This window comes from Mugil cephalus, chromosome 8 (genome assembly GCF_022458985.1).
Source record: "Mugil cephalus isolate CIBA_MC_2020 chromosome 8, CIBA_Mcephalus_1.1, whole genome shotgun sequence".
NCBI lineage: Eukaryota > Metazoa > Chordata > Actinopteri > Mugiliformes > Mugilidae > Mugil > Mugil cephalus.
Window position 1 is genome coordinate 13,246,682 of NC_061777.1, and position 18,214 is coordinate 13,264,895.

The following is an 18,214-nucleotide window of genomic DNA, read 5'->3' on the forward strand; positions in this document are numbered from 1 at the left end:
ATCTTCCTATGCAAAATTATTGCGTCAGTTGTTTAGTCACATGATTATTTTCACAGTATGCAAAAAATTGTAATATGATCATTTAGACAGTTCCTACATCAAAATGCACAAGAGAACCTCTGAAATGTCTCCGTCACGCTCCCTGTCCTTAAGAGACATGACTGATCATATCACTGCTCACCAGTCAGCACAATGACGTTTCTCAACAGAATAAAAGCTCTCACAATCAGTGTCACACAGTTTTCCTTCAGAAACTTTCTTCGCTTTCAGCAGTAAAGAAAAATGAACTGCTGTTCATGAGACACACCACTGTACATATATAGAAGTTTAACCATACTGAGCACTGCTACTAAAGGTTTGTACTTAAAGCTAAGACATTTTTTAATTTCCCATAAGTCCAGTGTTATTGGTTTAAGGAACGAGGAAGGAGCAAGTTACATCACTTTGTTAATTACAGCCTGTGATCACAGGAATGTGTCTAGGTTTGTGTTGGTAAAAAGGGTTTCCTTCCTCCTGCATGCCTTCATTTGTTGTTTACCTTCACATTACACATTATTCACACTATTGTTTAAGAATTATTATTGTTAGACTTGCCCCCAGCAGTGTAATAGCACTGTGGAGCCCATGCAACAGCAAAGACTGAACATAAAGACTGAACATTAAGCTAACATTAGTCCCATTTTATTTGTGCGTTTTCCAAATGTTTGTAATTCTTGTAATGTTTGTTTATTTAATCTTGCCTTGCTGCCAAAGACAAAACCAGAAATGTCACATACTCACATACCTGAAAACACGACGGCCAGTTCTACCCATTGCCTGTCATTCAATGCTATTTTTGGAATCAAGGAAATCCCTGTCACCAATCATGCAGTGCGGGGAAATGGTCAGTGACTGAATTTCGGTAGCTAATAATAATAATAACAATGCTTTTGAAAAGCAATGACAGCTGAATTCCACATAAAGATCATTACGGTGCCTAAGGTTAAGCATGGAGGTGGCAGTGTAATGCTTAATAATTTTCTGGTTCATGTTGACTAGTTAGGAGAAACATAAGTTCTCTTTTCTACCAGAAAATCCAGAAGGCATCGTCAGTCTGTGAGTTTAAGCTCAAGTGCATCTGTAGTCAGCAGCAAGGCAGTGATCCCAAACATAAGAGTATGTCCACCTGGCTCAAAACAATTAAAACCAACAGCGCCCTGCTCAATGTATTCACTTGAACCCCTGTGAGGAAATGAAAAGAGCAGTTTGCATTAACAAATCTTCCTGTCCAGTTTCCCTGAACTAGTTTTTCAAGAGTGAGCCAGGTATTGATCAACAAGTATCAGGTATCACGGGTACTTGGGGTTTTCCACCTCGGGTTATAAGTTCAATACGATCACATTAGTGGTTTAAGTACTGAATGATATTCTGTTTCAATACAGTCGTCATTTAAAATGAGCATTTTGTGTAATGTGTATTTGCCATTACTTTATGTTTCATACTGGTTGGAGGGCATGAGATGCACACCTGTGATGTGTTTTGGCCTATATACAGCTGTTCCCTTGAGTTCCCTTTGCATTGTATGGCCCTTTGTATTGTATAGTTATTAAACATAGACCTGAGGTCACCTTTTGTTTTTCTTTGATTTGATTTCACCAAACGTTTAAGTGGTCGCCAATCAAGATTAATCGGTATTTTTTTTTCCAACCACATTTCTCCATTATCTGCTTCAATCTCCTTTGACGTTTTCTCTGTTTGATGCATGCCAATGATTTGAACCTTCTCAAACAGACTAACATCTTTTCCACAACCACGGGATGTGTCTTTCCACATGGTAGTTTAAGAAATGAGAAGCTACTTGTTACATCAGTTGGTTAAATAACTTGTTTCCAGCAGAGAGATAATCACCCATCCATGCCCATTAGTTAAACCCGGGGAGTGACTTTTTGTTTGTTTTGGCCAGGCAGTGTTTATTATGTGCAGGAACTAAACCTTTCCATATATAGGATGGAGATGTTGGACAGAAAGGCAACATAAGTGTTTGCTCCAAATTCACCATAAAGGGATGGTTCTGAAAATTCTACCATACGGACAGAATATAATTTGAGGAGAAAATGAACGATTACATAAGCAGTTTGTACATTCAAATGCTTGGCTGTGCAGGGTTTTAGGTTCAGAGGATTAAAATGGAGCGAGATTGTGAGACTTTCACATACTTGTTCTTCATACTTGCAATTTTGTTGTAGTCCTGCCTCAGGCCGACAAAATATATATCTGGAAGGACAAACGTAACGCTTCAGAGTGTTTTAAACGTTTGTGTACTTTGTGCATACAAGTGCGCATGTGATAAAACTATATCTTGTTATCTGCATGTCCTTTCCTGTGTTTGCAAAGTTTATACTAGTGAGTTCCTTCGATAAGTTAAGTTACTTATTTGTTTTTTTTTGGTTTTTGTCATTCATGTAAAAGGAATACAGAAGACTTTATATTAATGGTATAAAATGTGTTCTTATAACATTGTTCAACTGACAATGTACGTCTAACTTAAATCTCCAGTAAGTACATCTGGGCCTGTTCAGACCTGGTACTAACATCCTTCCTGTTGACAGGTTGAGTTGACAACACAATGTACAGATGTGAACATACCCAGGACACACTGAGGACATACCTGAGATCGATCAGGTCTCATTTGGAGGTGGTCTGGGTCACTGTGACCATGTTTCTTCAGCAGTATGAATCCCCCATGAGTGATTGCCAGAAGACAGGAAAAGTACTGTAAGTGATGTCTGTTATTTGGTAATTAACAGAGCTCCTTTAAAAACGAAACACATTTACATGGCACCTGTGTGCTCCTTTCCATATTACAAACAGATTGTTCTTTGGCTTGTAACAATCATGAAATTAGCAGCCGCTGGCATACCTGACAAACTTGAAGTGTGTCTAATACGTCTGAAGTTTCTGAGCCGTTTGGCCCTGGAGGAAAAGTGGAATCCCTGTTTTCCTAACAGATCACTCGTTTCCAAGAAGGTGAGCGTAAGCAGGCAAGAAATTACACTGCTACTGACACTGCTAGAGATGTGGAGACAGTCACATGTTACAGACTTTAGTGGGAGAACAGCGGGGTTTTCACTGATGCCATGGGGGGAAGGTGAAGTAGATGTGACGTGCGCGTCTTGAATGACCGTTTGAGACTGGTCTGAAGTGTCAGACCAGTCCTTCCAGTACCAACCCAGAAAGTGTAATGACATTAAATCTGACCTGACTCCACTTGCTATTCAACAGCCATGCTGTGATTAGTCAGATGTTCATCTCCTTAAAGTATCACTGATACAAAACATCTAAACATCCCCTCCAGGCACGACTAACGACTGGAAATACTTCACTTTAGTTTTTTGTCTTTATTTTAATTGATATTTATGTTGTTTGTTTTGTTGTTTTGTTTTGTTTGTTGTTAAGGTAGAGGGAATGGAATATTATATACAACCTATATATATATATATGTATACTATATATACCTTTTATGATCCAGGTCCAAGTTCATGCTGACATGGTGTAGATTTCACGTTATTAAAATAAGAAGAATTTGTGGAAGGGGTCTGCTTGTAATGGATTAAGTTCTTTCACTGGTTTAACTCACTGGGTCTGTGTCAAAGCCTGAGTACTTACTGTGCGATAGATTAGAAGATATAGATGCAAGCTGCATCCCGCATATGAAGTACAGTGTTTCCCTGCAGTAGTTTGGCTTCTCAGAAGTGATCCGGTCACGGGTTTGCCAGAAAATATTTTTGCCATAGCAATTCATTTCCTGATTACTGGGATGGGACTTTGACCTCTTCTCCAAAATTGAGGTGTGCCGACCTTCATCTACTGTCATTAGTACACTGACTGCGGATGAGTAATTTGTACATCCTCCCTGCACAGATTAAACTATTAGATGACAGATGGCTTGAAGTGACTCATGGCACAGCTAGAAGGAAGTTGTCAATCAAACCGGAGACAGACACAGCCACAGGCACATCATCAAATGGAACATGGTGAAGGAAATCACACAACAAGCGTTGCACCTCTTAGCTTGTCATGTGTTATAATGTACACATCAGTATATCTGCAGCCGACTAATTTAAAGAATGTGTTTCTACAAGACATCAGGTAAACTGTGCAGCAAATAAAAGCAAGTAAAATCCTTACAACAAGAAGAATAAAATGGGTTTGATGAGTTTGATATGAGAGTTTTCCAACACTTGGCAGTCAGAACTTTTTCCACTGTGAAATTAAGGCCTTGCTCACCTTCCCAGTCAACAGCCTTTCACAGGCCTATGGCCTAGTTGTTGAAATTACAACATAAAAAAATGGCACATAAAAAAAAAAGGTTTATCTGTTCAGTGCGTAGTGTCTGTATTTGTTCTGCCTTTGTGTCGTATCTTATCTTTTACCTTTACCAAGATACAGACTAACCACAACTAAATAACCACAGACAAACAGGGGCGCTTGAGTATACTTAACTTTTTCTTCACTCTTGTACTCAAACTGTTAAAAAGAGTCCAGACTTCGCGAAAGTTGTAAGTAGATATAATAATAATAATAATAATAATAATAATAATAATAAATAAAAAAAAAATAAATAAAACGCGGAACTTGCTGTGATATGTGGGTCTTCAAATGTCGAGTTTCTCATCTTCATAACACGCGCAGTGCAATGTTGTTGAACTCTGTTGAACTCAGACACTATTTAGCCCATGTCAAAAGGCTCTCGGGTTGTATCACTGAACGCGTATACACCAAACGTAGATGAACTGTTACGTAGATTGCATTCCATAAATGTTATTATTATTGTTATTATCATTATTACTATTTATTATTATTATGTCTCGTTTAAGGTGTTTGCCACAAAGTAGTATTTTTCGATTAATACCGTGTACCAGTTGTGAAGGAAACTATAAAGAGGAGATTATATTACCTCAGAACAAAGGGAACTCTATTTCTCAGGTAAAAAATCGCTCCAGGTGAAATGAACCTGCAGCAAACTCATATGCGGAATATGCAAAGTTCACTTATAAATCGCACGGGTTGTCAGTCTCCCATAGGTTTGAGATGCAGCAGTTATTGTAGCAGTGTTTCGCAGACGCGCCGAGTTGGAATTATTATTATTATTATGATTTTTGTTTCGCAAAAACACACCGGATGGTTGATTGTTTTAAAGATGATGTATCCGCGACAGACATTTTGGCCCAATATGTCGTTCGTTATGTCGTTCTTTATTTACATTTTCATAGGTTTTGCAGACTACATGTCGTGTAGCGTGTGGGCAGGTCTGAGTGGAAAATTAACCATGAGCCATGACGCACCCTTTGCTTCAAATGGAAATGTCCAAGACCGCATGTCGTTTTAAAGAATAAACAGAGAAAGGTAAAAACTTGAACTTGGTGAATTACGTGTAACAACGTTACGTGTGGCATAAATCAGTTACGCAAACTTAAAACTATCCGATTGGAAAGTGGAAAAGTGAAGTTAAAGCCCACTTGTCTTAATGGGGAAAACATGTCTTTCTTCTTTTTTTGGTGCGCTTGTGTTATAAGCGCAGTGAGTTGTTTTTGTTGGTCACGCAATAGACTACCATAGTTTCTTTTCTTGTCTCGTCTGAATATCTTTTGAATGTGTCTTCACCAGGAAGTTTGCCAGTGCCCAAGAAAGATATCTGTTGCACTTTGTGTTCGTCTCGCATTGTTAAAACAACACTGCAGACTTTATCTGAATCAAAAACACTTCACTCCACATCAAAACGACCTGCTGCGGGCTTCCATCCACTATACTAAATACAATGTTTGCTAAAAGCGGCAAAATAAATGGAACATAATAACAATAATAAGCTGAGCGAAAAAAAAAAAAAAAAAAGAAGAGCGATGATAGTATTTAACTTTAACTGAAGCTGTATAAGCCGTGTGAGAAAAAGCAGGTCTACTTGGTTTTACTATCTGTTCAGTTACAGCCCAGCAACCCTGTAGGTGCCAGGAAGACGAAACGCGTGCCTATTAATAATAATTATTTAATTTTATAAAATATTCTAACTTTTTGAAGAGTACGGAATGCTCGAAACAATTCTAACTTAAAATTCAAATCCAGACCGAAAGAGCGAAATGTGATAATTTTCCTCCTCATGAGCGAACCAGAGATTCCACTCCTGTTTGACCTGTCTTGAAAACGCATTAAAAAAGAGAAAACCTTTGTGTTGTCACGACCGCTAAATTCCCTGCATTAGTTTGTAGGTATGTACCTTGACACAGCCCGACGGGGGTAGAGAAGGAACCAGGAAGGAGAAAACGAATTCATTGTCTGAGAAACAAAAAAAAAAAAAAAAAAAAAATTCTTGGCACAAAATGAGGCGTGGAGTGCCTATAAAAAGAGTGAGTGACACTGACTTTACAGCATCTCAACATCCACTGCGGATGCTACACGATTTTAGAGGACACGAGCTTTATCCTGACCACAGGTTTATTTTTTATTTTTTATTTTTTCATTATCATTATTATTTTTTATTCATTTTTGTATTATACATATAGGGATACATATATGGATACATAGATAGATGGAGACAATGTCGTAAATAAGGATATATCAGACCGGACTGTACTTATTTTTGGAGATGTTTTGCCGGATATTTAATTAAATATTTAATCTTTTCTTTTTTTTCCAGAGATGAATTGGATCCTAGGCCTCCTGTCTGTTGTTCTTTGCCTTTGCTTGCCATGCCAAGTCAACTCTGGTGAGTGCTACATTTTTGTAATGGCTTTAGAATAACTTATTATTCGGCTGATTTAAATTAACTCTACTACTACTCCTATTGTTCTTTGAAACTGATCCGATATGAGTTCGTAGAATATTGTTCTTCAGCATATGGCGTGAATAGGGGGGACCTAGTAACGTTAAAGCAAGGCAAAAAAAAAGTGCTTTTTTTGGTTTCAGAGCCTCGTTTGAGCAGGAGTCTGATTGAAAAGGCTGTGCTTGAGGCAAAGACCAGCGTGGACGCAACGTATGGCTACTCCAGAAGAGTGTGAGTGTAAAGATGTGTTGCTAAAAAAATAAATAATAATAATAACAATAATAATAAAAAAAAAGATATTCATAAATCGGATATTTTTCATAAAAAAACACAGGAGCCTGGATCGCGTGAGGAGAAATGCAGCACTTCCTGACATCATCCGGCTTATGAAGCAGCCTGTCGGACAGACCCGCAGTGCTGTTCGAGCTGCTGACTACATGAATTATGCTGTGAACTGGCTCACCGACAACCTGGAAAGACGCCATAAACGATCCATCAATGCCACTGGTTTGTGTCTGAAGCGGATACTTTGAATTCACACTGCAGGTGCCGTCCACTTGACAGCGCAGCTAACACGTGTTCCTTGTCTGCGTTCATTAGATCTGATTTCCGAAGAGGATCTGCATGTCCTTGCGTCTCTGACAGGCTGCACCGCTCGTGAACGCCCCCCTCCATGCAGAACGACTCCCAGCTTGAACCAGTTTCGCCCAGCAACCAGCTCTTGCAACAACAGGTGAAGCAGCTTCAGGCGTGGGGGATTTCATGTCATTTCAAAAATTAAACCAGGTGTAGAGAAGTACAAAGCTAAATGTAATTTACATTTGTTTCGTCTAGGGAAAACCCTCGCTATGGAGCTTCCAACATACCTCTAGTCCGCTGGCTTCCACCTGAGTATGAAGATGGAGCCACTCTGCCCAGGGGCTGGACTCCCGATCTGAAAATCAACAATCAACTGCTCCCCTTGGTAATAACATGTCAGCTTTGCTAGCTATTGCGCAAATTACTTTGGGAAGCAGAACACTCTTTGTACGGTGTGCTCATACTCTATTGCATCCTGTCCTCAGGTTAGAGAAGTTTCCAACCACATCCTGGCAACTGCTAACGCTGACGTGTTGAATGACACACTTTACACCCACCTTGTGACCATCTTCGCCCAGTGGACTGATCACGACCTGACCCTCACCCCATTGTCTCCTTCCATTCGTTCATTCAGTAACGGAATAGATTGCGACGAGACCTGCGAGCGAACAGAGCCCTGCTTCCCCATCAACGTCAGTGGCACCACATCTCCCAAGAAAAGAAAAAAAAACTATCTATATCTAAACATGTGCACGTATAGCTACTGAATATTTATTTTTTCTTGTCAACCGAACAGATTCCCGACAACGATCCACGCTTTGGCTCAAATTCACATGAGTGCCTGCCCTTCTTCCGCTCAGCGCCAGCCTGCGGTTCCGGCAACACTGGATTCGTGTTCGGTGCCAGAACCATCCGTCAGCAGATTAACGCGCTCACAGCCTTCCTCGATGCAGGTCAGGTTTACGGTTCAGAGGACAGCAAGGCCCGCAACCTCCGAGATCTCACTAACGACCTGGGTCTGTTGAGGGTCAACACTAGATTTAATGACAACGGCCGTGAGCTTCTGCCCTTCTCCGGCATGAACGCCAGCATGTGCGCGACTCGAAGAAGAATTACCAACGACAACAGTGCCGAGGAGGTGCCATGCTTCGTTGCAGGTAAGTGATAGCAAATACATTGGCATTAAATTGGTTTAAATTAATTCGTGCAATTGCACATGACAGCAACTTTCCTTTTAACCTCGCGTGGCTTTAAAGGTGACGAACGCGTCGACGAGAACATCGCCCTGACCTCTCTGCACACACTCATGGTGCGTGAGCACAACCGCCTTGCCCGAGAACTGGCCAAACTCAATCCACACTGGAGGGGAGAGAGAATCTACCAGGAGGCGCGCAAGATCGTGGGCGCATATTTCCAGGTTAGAGAGAGAGAGAGAGAGACGCTTGGTTACCTGAATGCATTGATGGATGTAGAAGTGCGTCCTCCAAATGCATCAGCTGACTGGGATTCTTTCTTTTTCTTTTTTGTCTTTCAGGTAATCACCTTCAGGGACTTTTTGGGTCACATCGTTGGCCCAGACTTGATTTCCAAGCAGCTGTCCACGTACCCCGGCTATGATGAGACCGTGGATCCCAGCATTTCGAACGTCTTCGCCACGGCTGCCTTCCGATTCGCTCACACAATGGTTCACCCTACCATGTTCCGTCTTGATGAGAACTACAAGAACCATCCTGACTATCCCAGCCCACTGCTCCACCAGTCCTTCTTTGCACCATGGAGGGTCGTCTTTGAGGGTATGAGCAGTAAATGTAACATTTTGTCCCCTCTTAAGTTGAGACTGAATTATTTGATCAACATTAAATACTCTCCTGCGTTCTTCAGGTGGTTTGGACCCACTCCTGAGAGGGCTGGTTGGTAGCCAGGCCAAGCTGAACACTCAGCATGGAGTGATGACCGATGAACTGAGGGACAGACTTTTCAAATTCTCAATGGACCTGGCGCTGGATCTGGGTGCCCTGAACATGCAGAGAGGCAGAGACCATGGAATCCCCGGTATGTATTAAGTCTTCATATCTGTTTATCCCCACATTCCTTCTGTTTCTAAACGCTTCACTATCCTCAACTGCGTGTGTTGCTTTTTAGGCTACAACAAATGGCGTAAGTTCTGTGGCCTCTCACAGCCACGCAACATGAAAGAGCTGAGTCACGTGCTGAAAAACTCAAAGCTGGCTAAGAACCTGCTGGACCTCTATGGCACTCCTGACAACATTGACGTGTGGCTGGGAGGTGTGGCTGAGCCATTTGTGCCTGGAGGAAGAGTGGGACCCCTGTTTGGCTGCCTCATTGCCACTCAGTTCCAAAAGATCCGTGAGGGAGACCGGTAAGTAGATACAAAGTTAGACAACTGAATCTATTCAGGATGTGGAGATGGATGTGTTAGCCGCACTTCTACATTCGGAGAGGTTAAGCTTTGACAAACTCCGATTTCAGTCTTTGGTGGGAGAACGAGGGTGTCTTCACTGCCGATCAGAGAGCCTCCCTGAGAGAGACATCCCTGGCCCGATTTATCTGCGACAACACTGGCATCACCGAGGTCCCCGAAAAACCCTTCCTGTTCAGGCCTCGAGGGGACGGCTACACCCAATGTGACGACATCCCTGCCTTTGACCTTAGTCCATGGAGGGAGGATTGTGAGTTTAAAAATGATGCACTAAAACTATTGCGTTAAAGTCTTGTAATAGAAAGGTTCATATGATGGATGCGCGGAAGTGTTTTGAAATTGCTGACATTTTGTTTTTAATTTTCTCTTCCATAAAGTGTCATCTCAGGAATCATCAGGTAAATATCCTACATACTCTGCTACTAGTCATAAATAGTCATGTTGATGTACTAAAGCTTTTACAAGCTGCAGCTATTCTATGCACTGCTAATCGCTGACATTTTCTTTTTAATTTTCTCTTTGATAAAGGATCTCAGGAGACATCAGGTAAATATATTATTTACTCCACTGCTAGCCATAAATAGTCATGCTGATGTACTACAAATTTTACTTTAAAATGTTAATGCTTATACCATGAAAGCATTGGGGTATTTTGAAAATGAAAATTTTCATCTTTAATTTCCTCTAGATCAAGGTCCTCGCGGACCCCCAGGACCACAAGGTAAATCTCCCACTTCCTATTATACTATCCATGAATGCTGAAACTGATTCAATTTGCTTTATTAGAATGAGGTTCTTTTGCAACAACTCTTCATATGCGTTTTCCGACACAGGGCCCAGAGGACCCCCAGGACCCCAGGGACCTCCTGGCAGCGGACCTAACGTGGCATTCTCTGTACGACTGGGCAACAACTTCCCCAAACCTGGCTCTCCCATCACCTTCCACGATGTCATCTACAACGGACAGAACAGCTATGACACCAAGACAGGGATCTTTACTTGCGAGCAGCCAGGTGTTTACGAGTTTGAGTTCCACTGTACGATCAACCACCTCGCTGCCAGTGTGGATCTGCTGCGTAATGGAAAGCTGATCCTGCACTCTTATACCACACAGCAAAGCGGGTACATCACAGCCAGTGGAAGCACATTCATTAAGCTTCAGGAAGGAGACCAGGTCTGGCTTGTGGCTAACCATGGTGGCAACGGTCTGACCAGAGATAGTTTCTTCTCAGGGCACCTGTTGTTCACTGAGTAGGAGAGTTCATGACACACAACACTGTCAAAAAAAAAAAAAGTTTTGATCACTAGTTTGATTGAATGCACATGGGGTGTAATAAATCTTTATTATTTTTTTATCCACAAAAAATTTTTATCCACAAAAAGTAGCACTCCTTTTTCAGATTTTTTTGTCTCTGTAATAATTCTTTGTTTGTCAGTTAATTGGATTAAAAGCCCAGAAATATAATACCACCTTGCTTATGTGAGTCTTGCTGACAGAGCATGTTTAAAAAGCCATTGCTATGATACCTGCACTGTTAATGTCAAATGTACTGAAGGGCTTATTCTACATTTAATTTTATTTCAATATCTTTTTGTATTCTGTTTTTTTTCTTCCTGGTAACTCTTTTGATCTTTCAGAATTGTGACAAGTGATTGTTTTGCCTCTTTGGGTCACACTGGTTTGCTGTGTGAGATTCTGAGCCACTTTAATTTTAATAAATGAAAATTGCACTGTCTTTGACTCTGAAATCTATGATGAAACAGCACAACGATTCAAGAAATATTAGTATATCCCATCTCATCTGCTACTTCCGCTTATACTCATTAGGGTGAAATGTTAGTATATGTGTATGGAGATGTAATATAACACGGCTCAGAATATTCATACGGGGACCAGCAGGTGGCACTGACAGACAAGTTTTCATGGACGGTCGCGGGACACCACCACAACCGCCTTCGGGTGAATTTTAGCTTCAGCCCACTTCACATTACTAGATTAATCTAGGAATGTCATTTTCATCTAAAGTGCTTCATATTTGCTGTAAAAATCCATGCTGGACGAAGGTTCAAAAGTTGGTGAGTAGGCTACTTTTTTCTCCTCTGCCTCTAAAGCCAAGCTTGTAACGAATTAAGTGATTACTGTATGGTCGACATAAATATGCCAGTATGAAAAATAAGACATAATATTTACTAAAACAGATGCAATAAAGAAATAATAGATGACTTTATTATTTGTTCTTTAAACCATGAGTTAGTAGTTATGTGAATTCATGCTAAGCTGTTTATCATTTGCAAGAGTTGGTTATTTATATCTAAAGAAATGTTCCATCATAAAGGCTAATTATTAATATCATTTCACATTATGATATCTGAAAAAATCTACTTCTCCGTGCTTTTTGATTTTCACTGTTTTCATTACGTTAAAAGCATGTCTCAATAATAATAATAATTAATAATAATAATGGTAATAATAATACTGATAGTATAACTTTTCGCAGCAGAGTTTATTTTTGGACACAGCGAGTTAATCAACCACCTTTTTATTTAGATTTAGCCGCCCACTGGCTTGGTTTTAGCTGTATCTGAGGACAATCTTTGTGTATATGTATATGCTATGTATATGTGCAGAAATTCATTAACTATCTAACTGTCTCGACTGAAAGGGAAGCGCAACACCTGTGCTTCTTATGTTACCTCAAGTCAAAACGCCTGAAGGTGAAGGTGAGAAGTTTGAAATAATATGCTTAGCAGATGTTAAGCTGCACCGATATTATAGACCCAATTTACCTGAAAACACAAATGTCCCATTTCATAAAATAGGCTCAAACAATAATAGGGAAATTACATTCAGATAAAACTTTTAAAACCATGTCACTGATTAGTCGATCAGTGCCCCCCTAGAGATTTAAATATAGATTTGAGTAATTTTTCTTGGTGCGGAATCCAAAGGTTTGGCACGGGTTTATCAGATGATGGTTTGTGATGTTAAGAAATGAGGCTAGCTTTAATTGCAGATGCCTACACTCCCGGGGGATTTACATCCTTGCCTAAATAAGTAAACAAAACCGAGCGCAATATAAGGCGATCGATTGGAGACGTAGTGGGTCGCATTAGCTCTGTTGTTTTCTATACAGTGGAGAGGAGGGACGGAAACCAGCTGCTGCCCCCCCTCCCCTCCAAACACACACACACACACACGCACGCACGCACACACACCACGCCCCTCCTGACCTCCGCGGACACAGTGCCATCCACACAGAGTGGCTCCGGGTGTCCCATGGGAGCAGGGGAATGCTGGAGAGGACGAGCGGCACACGATACCCCATTGTTTGGTTTAGCAGTCACTGATCCCCCTCCACCCCCACCCACCCTCACCCCCACCTCCTCCCAAAAAACACATGGGCTGACCGTCTCAGCGGGTTAAATTGATTAGAAAGACGTTTGTGGTTTGACTTAATCCCCCATTTTCGCCCCGGCTCTCCGCTTCACCAAATTAAGAAAGCCACACATTTAGACAGCAAGTCTTGCGGGCTGTGATAATCACGGCGGAGCTCCTCGCACCTGTGGGACTGAAGAAGGGAGACGGGTGGACTCCCCAGCACTGAATGCACTGCAAAACACACAGGCCAGGACGGGAAGATTTCTTAATAACGCGTGTCTAGTGACATGCGCAACGTCCACAAATTCACAAAAACACTGAAGAGGACTTTCTTCTGACATAAATAAATTAACATGTTATTAATTTGCACAAAGTACACATGTCCCGCTTTTTTAACTAAACTAAACATTCTCACACGGTTATATTAGAAATCTGCTTCATCCGAATAATTATTTAATGCGACTAAAACCAGTAACAAGCCAAGACAACTTTGCGTAGTTTCGATGCTCTGGGACATTAGTCCCACACTCTGAGCAAGTGTACCGCAGCAACTTCATATCCAAAGTTTTAATTTCTACTCCCTGCTTTCATTTTTGTTTGCAGGGAACCCATCACGAGCTTAATTTTCCTGCACATAGTCAAAATATGCCCCATCTATTAACTGCACTAAAACTGTGTTACCAAACCAAGTGCCTCAACTATCCGCAGCTTTTCATGCAGTGCTTTCCTTAAGTGGGACAGTAAGAGAACCAGTAAATCCCTGCATGCAGCAGACTGGAAGGAGCGCATCTCTCTTGTATTTTTTTTTTTTTTGCAACGAGTGAAGGAATTTTATTAAAGTGTGTGTCATCACGTATAGATTTCTCATGGTTTTAGGGTTAAGTAGAGCTGTCAGTCATGTCGGGAGACGTGTGTGAGGGACACGGCGGCAGGGCGGAGACTCGGCAGCAGGATTCCCCGAGACTGCTCTCATAATTGGGAGAACATCTGACTTTGTCCCGCGCTGGCAGATGGTGAGTTGAGGCGGGATCCAAGGGGGGAGATTTACATTCATTGTCCAGGCGCACAAACTCCACACAGAGACAATGGTCTCGGTAAGGGGCAAGGAACCAGGATTGGTGAAAAAAAAAAAAACTTTCCTTTTCAAAGCCAGACGAATGGGAGCGGAAATTAATTTCAGTCCACAAGAAAGACCCCAAAACATGATATATGTTGATATAATCCTACATACAAACGACAGATCAACATTAGATTCTGATAAATGATATCGTAATATTTATAACAAAATCTAAATGTTAAGTTTGCGAAAAAAGTTTCATGGATATAGCAGAAATATTGTGCTACCAAGTGAAACTTGGTCGAGAGTGACTACTTTTATATCCGCACATTACATTTTTATTTATAAATCATATTGAAGTACTGGCCTGTCATTTGTAACTGGTTCCATGGCCAGTTTGGAATTGATAACACAGTCTGTTGTATTGATTAAGAACTCATTTCGGGCTCTGTCAGGCAGCGGTCCAAACGCCAATCAGAGCGCAGCCCTGTCGGCGGCTGGCGGAGATTGATGGACCAACCAGACGGCCATTGTTGCAGATGACACTGATGCGATGCGTCCTCAGCGGAATCACTGCGTTCAAAGGAGCAGACGGTCGAGCTGCTGAATACGCGCCTGTCGAGAGCGCACTTGTGTTAAATGTTGACTTGAATGAATAGACCCAACAGGATTTGCTGTACTGCCTATTCAAGCCCGTAGCTGCTCAGCATGTACAACAGAATCTGAAGGGAAAATTTAACAAGTGGCTTTAGGAAGCCCCCCAAAACATTCACACGTCGTGGACGTGAACGTTAACATTCTTCATATTGAATAATGCTTGGATAAAGAGAACAATATAGATTGCCCCCACTCAACCCCTTATCTGCGCATACGCAAATAAGACCTTTAAATTTCAGTGCGCAATTTATGAAATGATACATTTGTTTCTCGCAGAACCTACCGATTCTTACAGTTCCTGCTTCAAAAATACCGATATGTTTTGTTAATCTGATATTATCAATCTAGTCGAACTTAATGTGTGAAAAGTTTGCGGGGGGAGTCACTGGTTGGATGCTGAATCTGGCAGAAGTCCAAACAACGGATGCACTTTACACCAATGAGAGCATCCATTTCAACAATCGGTCCCCCATATGGCACCAAGGCCCCTCCTCCACGCTCTATCCCGGCTGAGGGTCTCATTCATGCTTCAAGACAGCGGTTCACTACAGGCTTCCTGGCCCACGGATCAACTGTTTTGATCCGATCTGGCCTTGTGACAAAGGAAGACTTTCTGCGCACAAAGATTTTTAAAGAATATTCTGAGACTGACTGCCGGCGGAGCTGAACTCACCAAGCAGGTGATTCACTGAGCTCGAACTGAGGCTGGATATACGCGCTCGGACGATGCTTGCAATCAGTGGAGGAATATATTTATTACAATCACTTGAACGGTAAAATTAAGTCGGTGTGGATTTGTTCTGTTGAGACGCCTTCTGAAACATCACACAGCGCCGGTCATTAATTTTTCAAAGCTTTGCGAACGATCGTTTTTTTTTCTTTTTTTTTTTTGGTTGTCTTTTTTCAGAGCAGCGCTCTGGGGGAGCGCAGCACCTTGAAGTGGACCTTCTGTTGTTTGCCAAAGTGCTTTAGTTGTCCAACTCTTTTTTTTAAGTTCAGAAAAGTGCACCTCCCGATCAGGACAAGGCTTAAATGTTCGGGATCCAGGAGCATCTGATACGAGAAGTGAGCGGATTAAAAGAGAGAAGTCTTGGAGAGGAGATGGATCCAGTCCGGTCATGGGTGCGCAATGTCGGGGTTGTGGATGCGAACGTAGCGGCACAAAGGTACTGTACAAGCCAACGGATCCAAAAAATAATGCTTTCTCTGCATGATGTGCTCAGCCTCGTTAGCACCCTGACATAATTTATCCACTGTCAGCATCGTGGAATCAATAGGGGTTATGATGCGTGAGCATTTGACATTAGAGCAGGCGCCTTTTAAGAAATGAGCTGCAAACTACTTGTTGCAAAATATGACTCAAGCCTTCAATAAAACTCACTTCACCCAAACTCGTAAAACCGTTTTAAATAAGGCAAAGGAGCAGTTTGACATAATTATTATTAATATGCCATGAAAAGTGGTTCTGGCTATGCGCACAAAATGTTTCCGAAACGTAAAAATAATGATTACAAATTTTGGCCTTTTACACGCACGAGTTACACAAGAGGAACATCTGATGAGAGAATTTACACTTGTAGTAAAGGCAAAATTGCGTGCTTAATTTACACAAGCTGGCATAAAAGTACATTATGAGTCTGTATGTCACTAAAATAAATAGAGTTACCTCTTTCTCCAGAGCAGCTCTTTTAACCGATTGTTTTTTCTTCTGGAAAACACTTTTATCCCCACCGGCCACCAACGTTAGATTTCTAATTTTTCAGAAATAATAAAAAGAGCAGTTTTTCTACTGTTGAATCGTATTGTCTCTGGCTATTTGCCACACTCCCTTATAGATGCTCAATCATCCGCTACACATTTTTCATTCTTTACACACATCTGCTCTCATGTTCCAAACTGACTGAGCTCCAAGGCTGAGAAAACATAAAAAACACAGTCATAAAATGTAGAGTCATTTCCATGAAAAAAAAGAAAAAAAAGAACCTGGCAAGTTAAATAAACCAGTGTACTAACCAGTGTACTATATGCCTAAATATCTTCATAGACATAATCTACAAATAGCAATTAGTTATCATATGCCGACATGCAACTAGTTAATTAATCAGTAGTAAATTACTGAGCGTCAAAATGCAATTTAAATTATTATTTTATTAAAATGATCATTACATGCATTTACATCGGGATTTATTTCCCCTTGTTTTCTACTTTTAGGAAACATTTTTGCAGATAACGACGATGCGTAAAACGCACTCAACTTTAATTTGTCGGAAAAGATATTAAATGGCAATTTCCGTTGAATCTACAGAAATATTGTTCAGATTCTCCGTTGCGCAGACCTGCAAATGACTGTTTTTAAAAAATCTTTTCCAGGATGAACTGAGATAAAGAGTCCCACGTGCATGAGTCTTTAATTTATATTTGAACTCATTTAACAGCAAGCCATGAATGTTATTTTTCTGTTGGTTATTTTCCCCCCATTATAAGTTAATAATATAAAGTTTTCATGTTTTCTGTTTGTGTGATTTTTCACTTCACATTAGATCCTTCTAAACAGATACAGTTATTATAATCATCATTATTAATTATTATTGTCAATATTATAATTTGATCATTATAACTTATAAGTGGTTTATGGTAAAAATGTAATGCTTTAAAGGATAAAGAAAAACATAACAGATAGAAAATTAATTTTTCTTTAAATATGTTTGTTTAGTATTTAAATAATTTCCTTTCTTTAAAGTTCCAGTGAGTCATACATTTTTGTGATGCACATTTAATTTATTTTTCATGATTTTCTGCCATAGGCCTACGTTTGTAGACCATCATTTCTGTGATTTAACTACTAAGTAGAGAAAAGTGCCTGGTCTTTAGTTTGTTTTATTTCTCTGAGAGATATTTCCAGGCTCCAGTGAGTTACATACCTTGTTAGTTGGTAATTCAACTGAAAAATGCAACTTGAAAATCTTTCTTACAAAGATGTGTGAGCTGACTGCCTCTTCCTGTTGTGTCTTCAGTGGAGTAGCTCTGTCGAGAGCACATTTCGAGAAGCAGCCGCCCTCGAATCTCCGCAAGTCCAACTTCTTCCACTTTGTCCTGGCGCTCTACGACAGACATGGCCAACCTGTGGAGGTGGAGAGGACTGCGTTTGTAGACTTTGTCGAGCATGACAAGGTGTGTGGCTGTTTCTGTGTGTGCATGTCAGCCTTCACGATCATTTTAAGGGTGCCATCAATTCAACGTGTAACATTTTCATCATTACAATCGTTCTGTGGGAAGCTATTACACTTGAAACGCTGCATTTAAATC

The 18,214-nt window shown here is 40.8% G+C and overlaps 2 protein-coding genes across 5 annotated transcripts in view; both read left to right on the plus strand.

Moving 5' to 3' along the window:
* The first annotated feature begins 6,317 nt into the window (after window positions 1-6,317).
* On the plus strand, window positions 6,318-11,551 carry LOC125012133 (eosinophil peroxidase-like). Its single transcript, XM_047591872.1, has 17 exons — window positions 6,318-6,466; window positions 6,671-6,739; window positions 6,940-7,027; window positions 7,131-7,303; window positions 7,397-7,529; window positions 7,631-7,760; window positions 7,861-8,067; window positions 8,172-8,532; window positions 8,632-8,792; window positions 8,910-9,168; window positions 9,257-9,427; window positions 9,518-9,755; window positions 9,866-10,065; window positions 10,193-10,213; window positions 10,344-10,361; window positions 10,504-10,536; window positions 10,649-11,551. Exons 2-17 carry the CDS (start codon window positions 6,673-6,675, stop codon window positions 11,068-11,070), a joined length of 2,682 nt encoding a protein of 893 aa, XP_047447828.1. The 5' UTR covers window positions 6,318-6,466; window positions 6,671-6,672; the 3' UTR covers window positions 11,071-11,551.
* A 3,879-nt stretch (window positions 11,552-15,430) lies between these two features.
* The window catches only part of ebf2 (EBF transcription factor 2), a 28,406-nt gene continuing 25,622 nt past the window's right edge, over window positions 15,431-18,214 (plus strand). For all 4 annotated transcript variants that reach the window (XM_047591908.1, XM_047591910.1, XM_047591909.1 and 1 more), the window contains exons 1-2: window positions 15,431-16,074; window positions 17,923-18,079. In XM_047591908.1, the coding sequence (XP_047447864.1) occupies window positions 15,941-16,074; window positions 17,923-18,079 (291 nt within the window). In that variant the 5' untranslated portion in view covers window positions 15,431-15,940. The remainder of the gene's footprint in view (window positions 16,075-17,922; window positions 18,080-18,214) is intronic.

Bases quoted from the DNA above. Each gene is read 5' to 3' on its own strand.
- LOC125012133 (XM_047591872.1), top strand. From the start codon at position 6,673: ATGAATTGGATCCTAGGCCTCCTGTCTGTTGTTCTTTGCCTTTGCTTG. The intron at 7,304-7,396 runs GTTTGTGTCTGA...TGCGTTCATTAG, and splicing joins ACGATCCATCAATGCCACTG to ATCTGATTTCCGAAGAGGAT. The intron at 8,793-8,909 runs GTTAGAGAGAGA...TTTGTCTTTCAG, and splicing joins TCGTGGGCGCATATTTCCAG to GTAATCACCTTCAGGGACTT.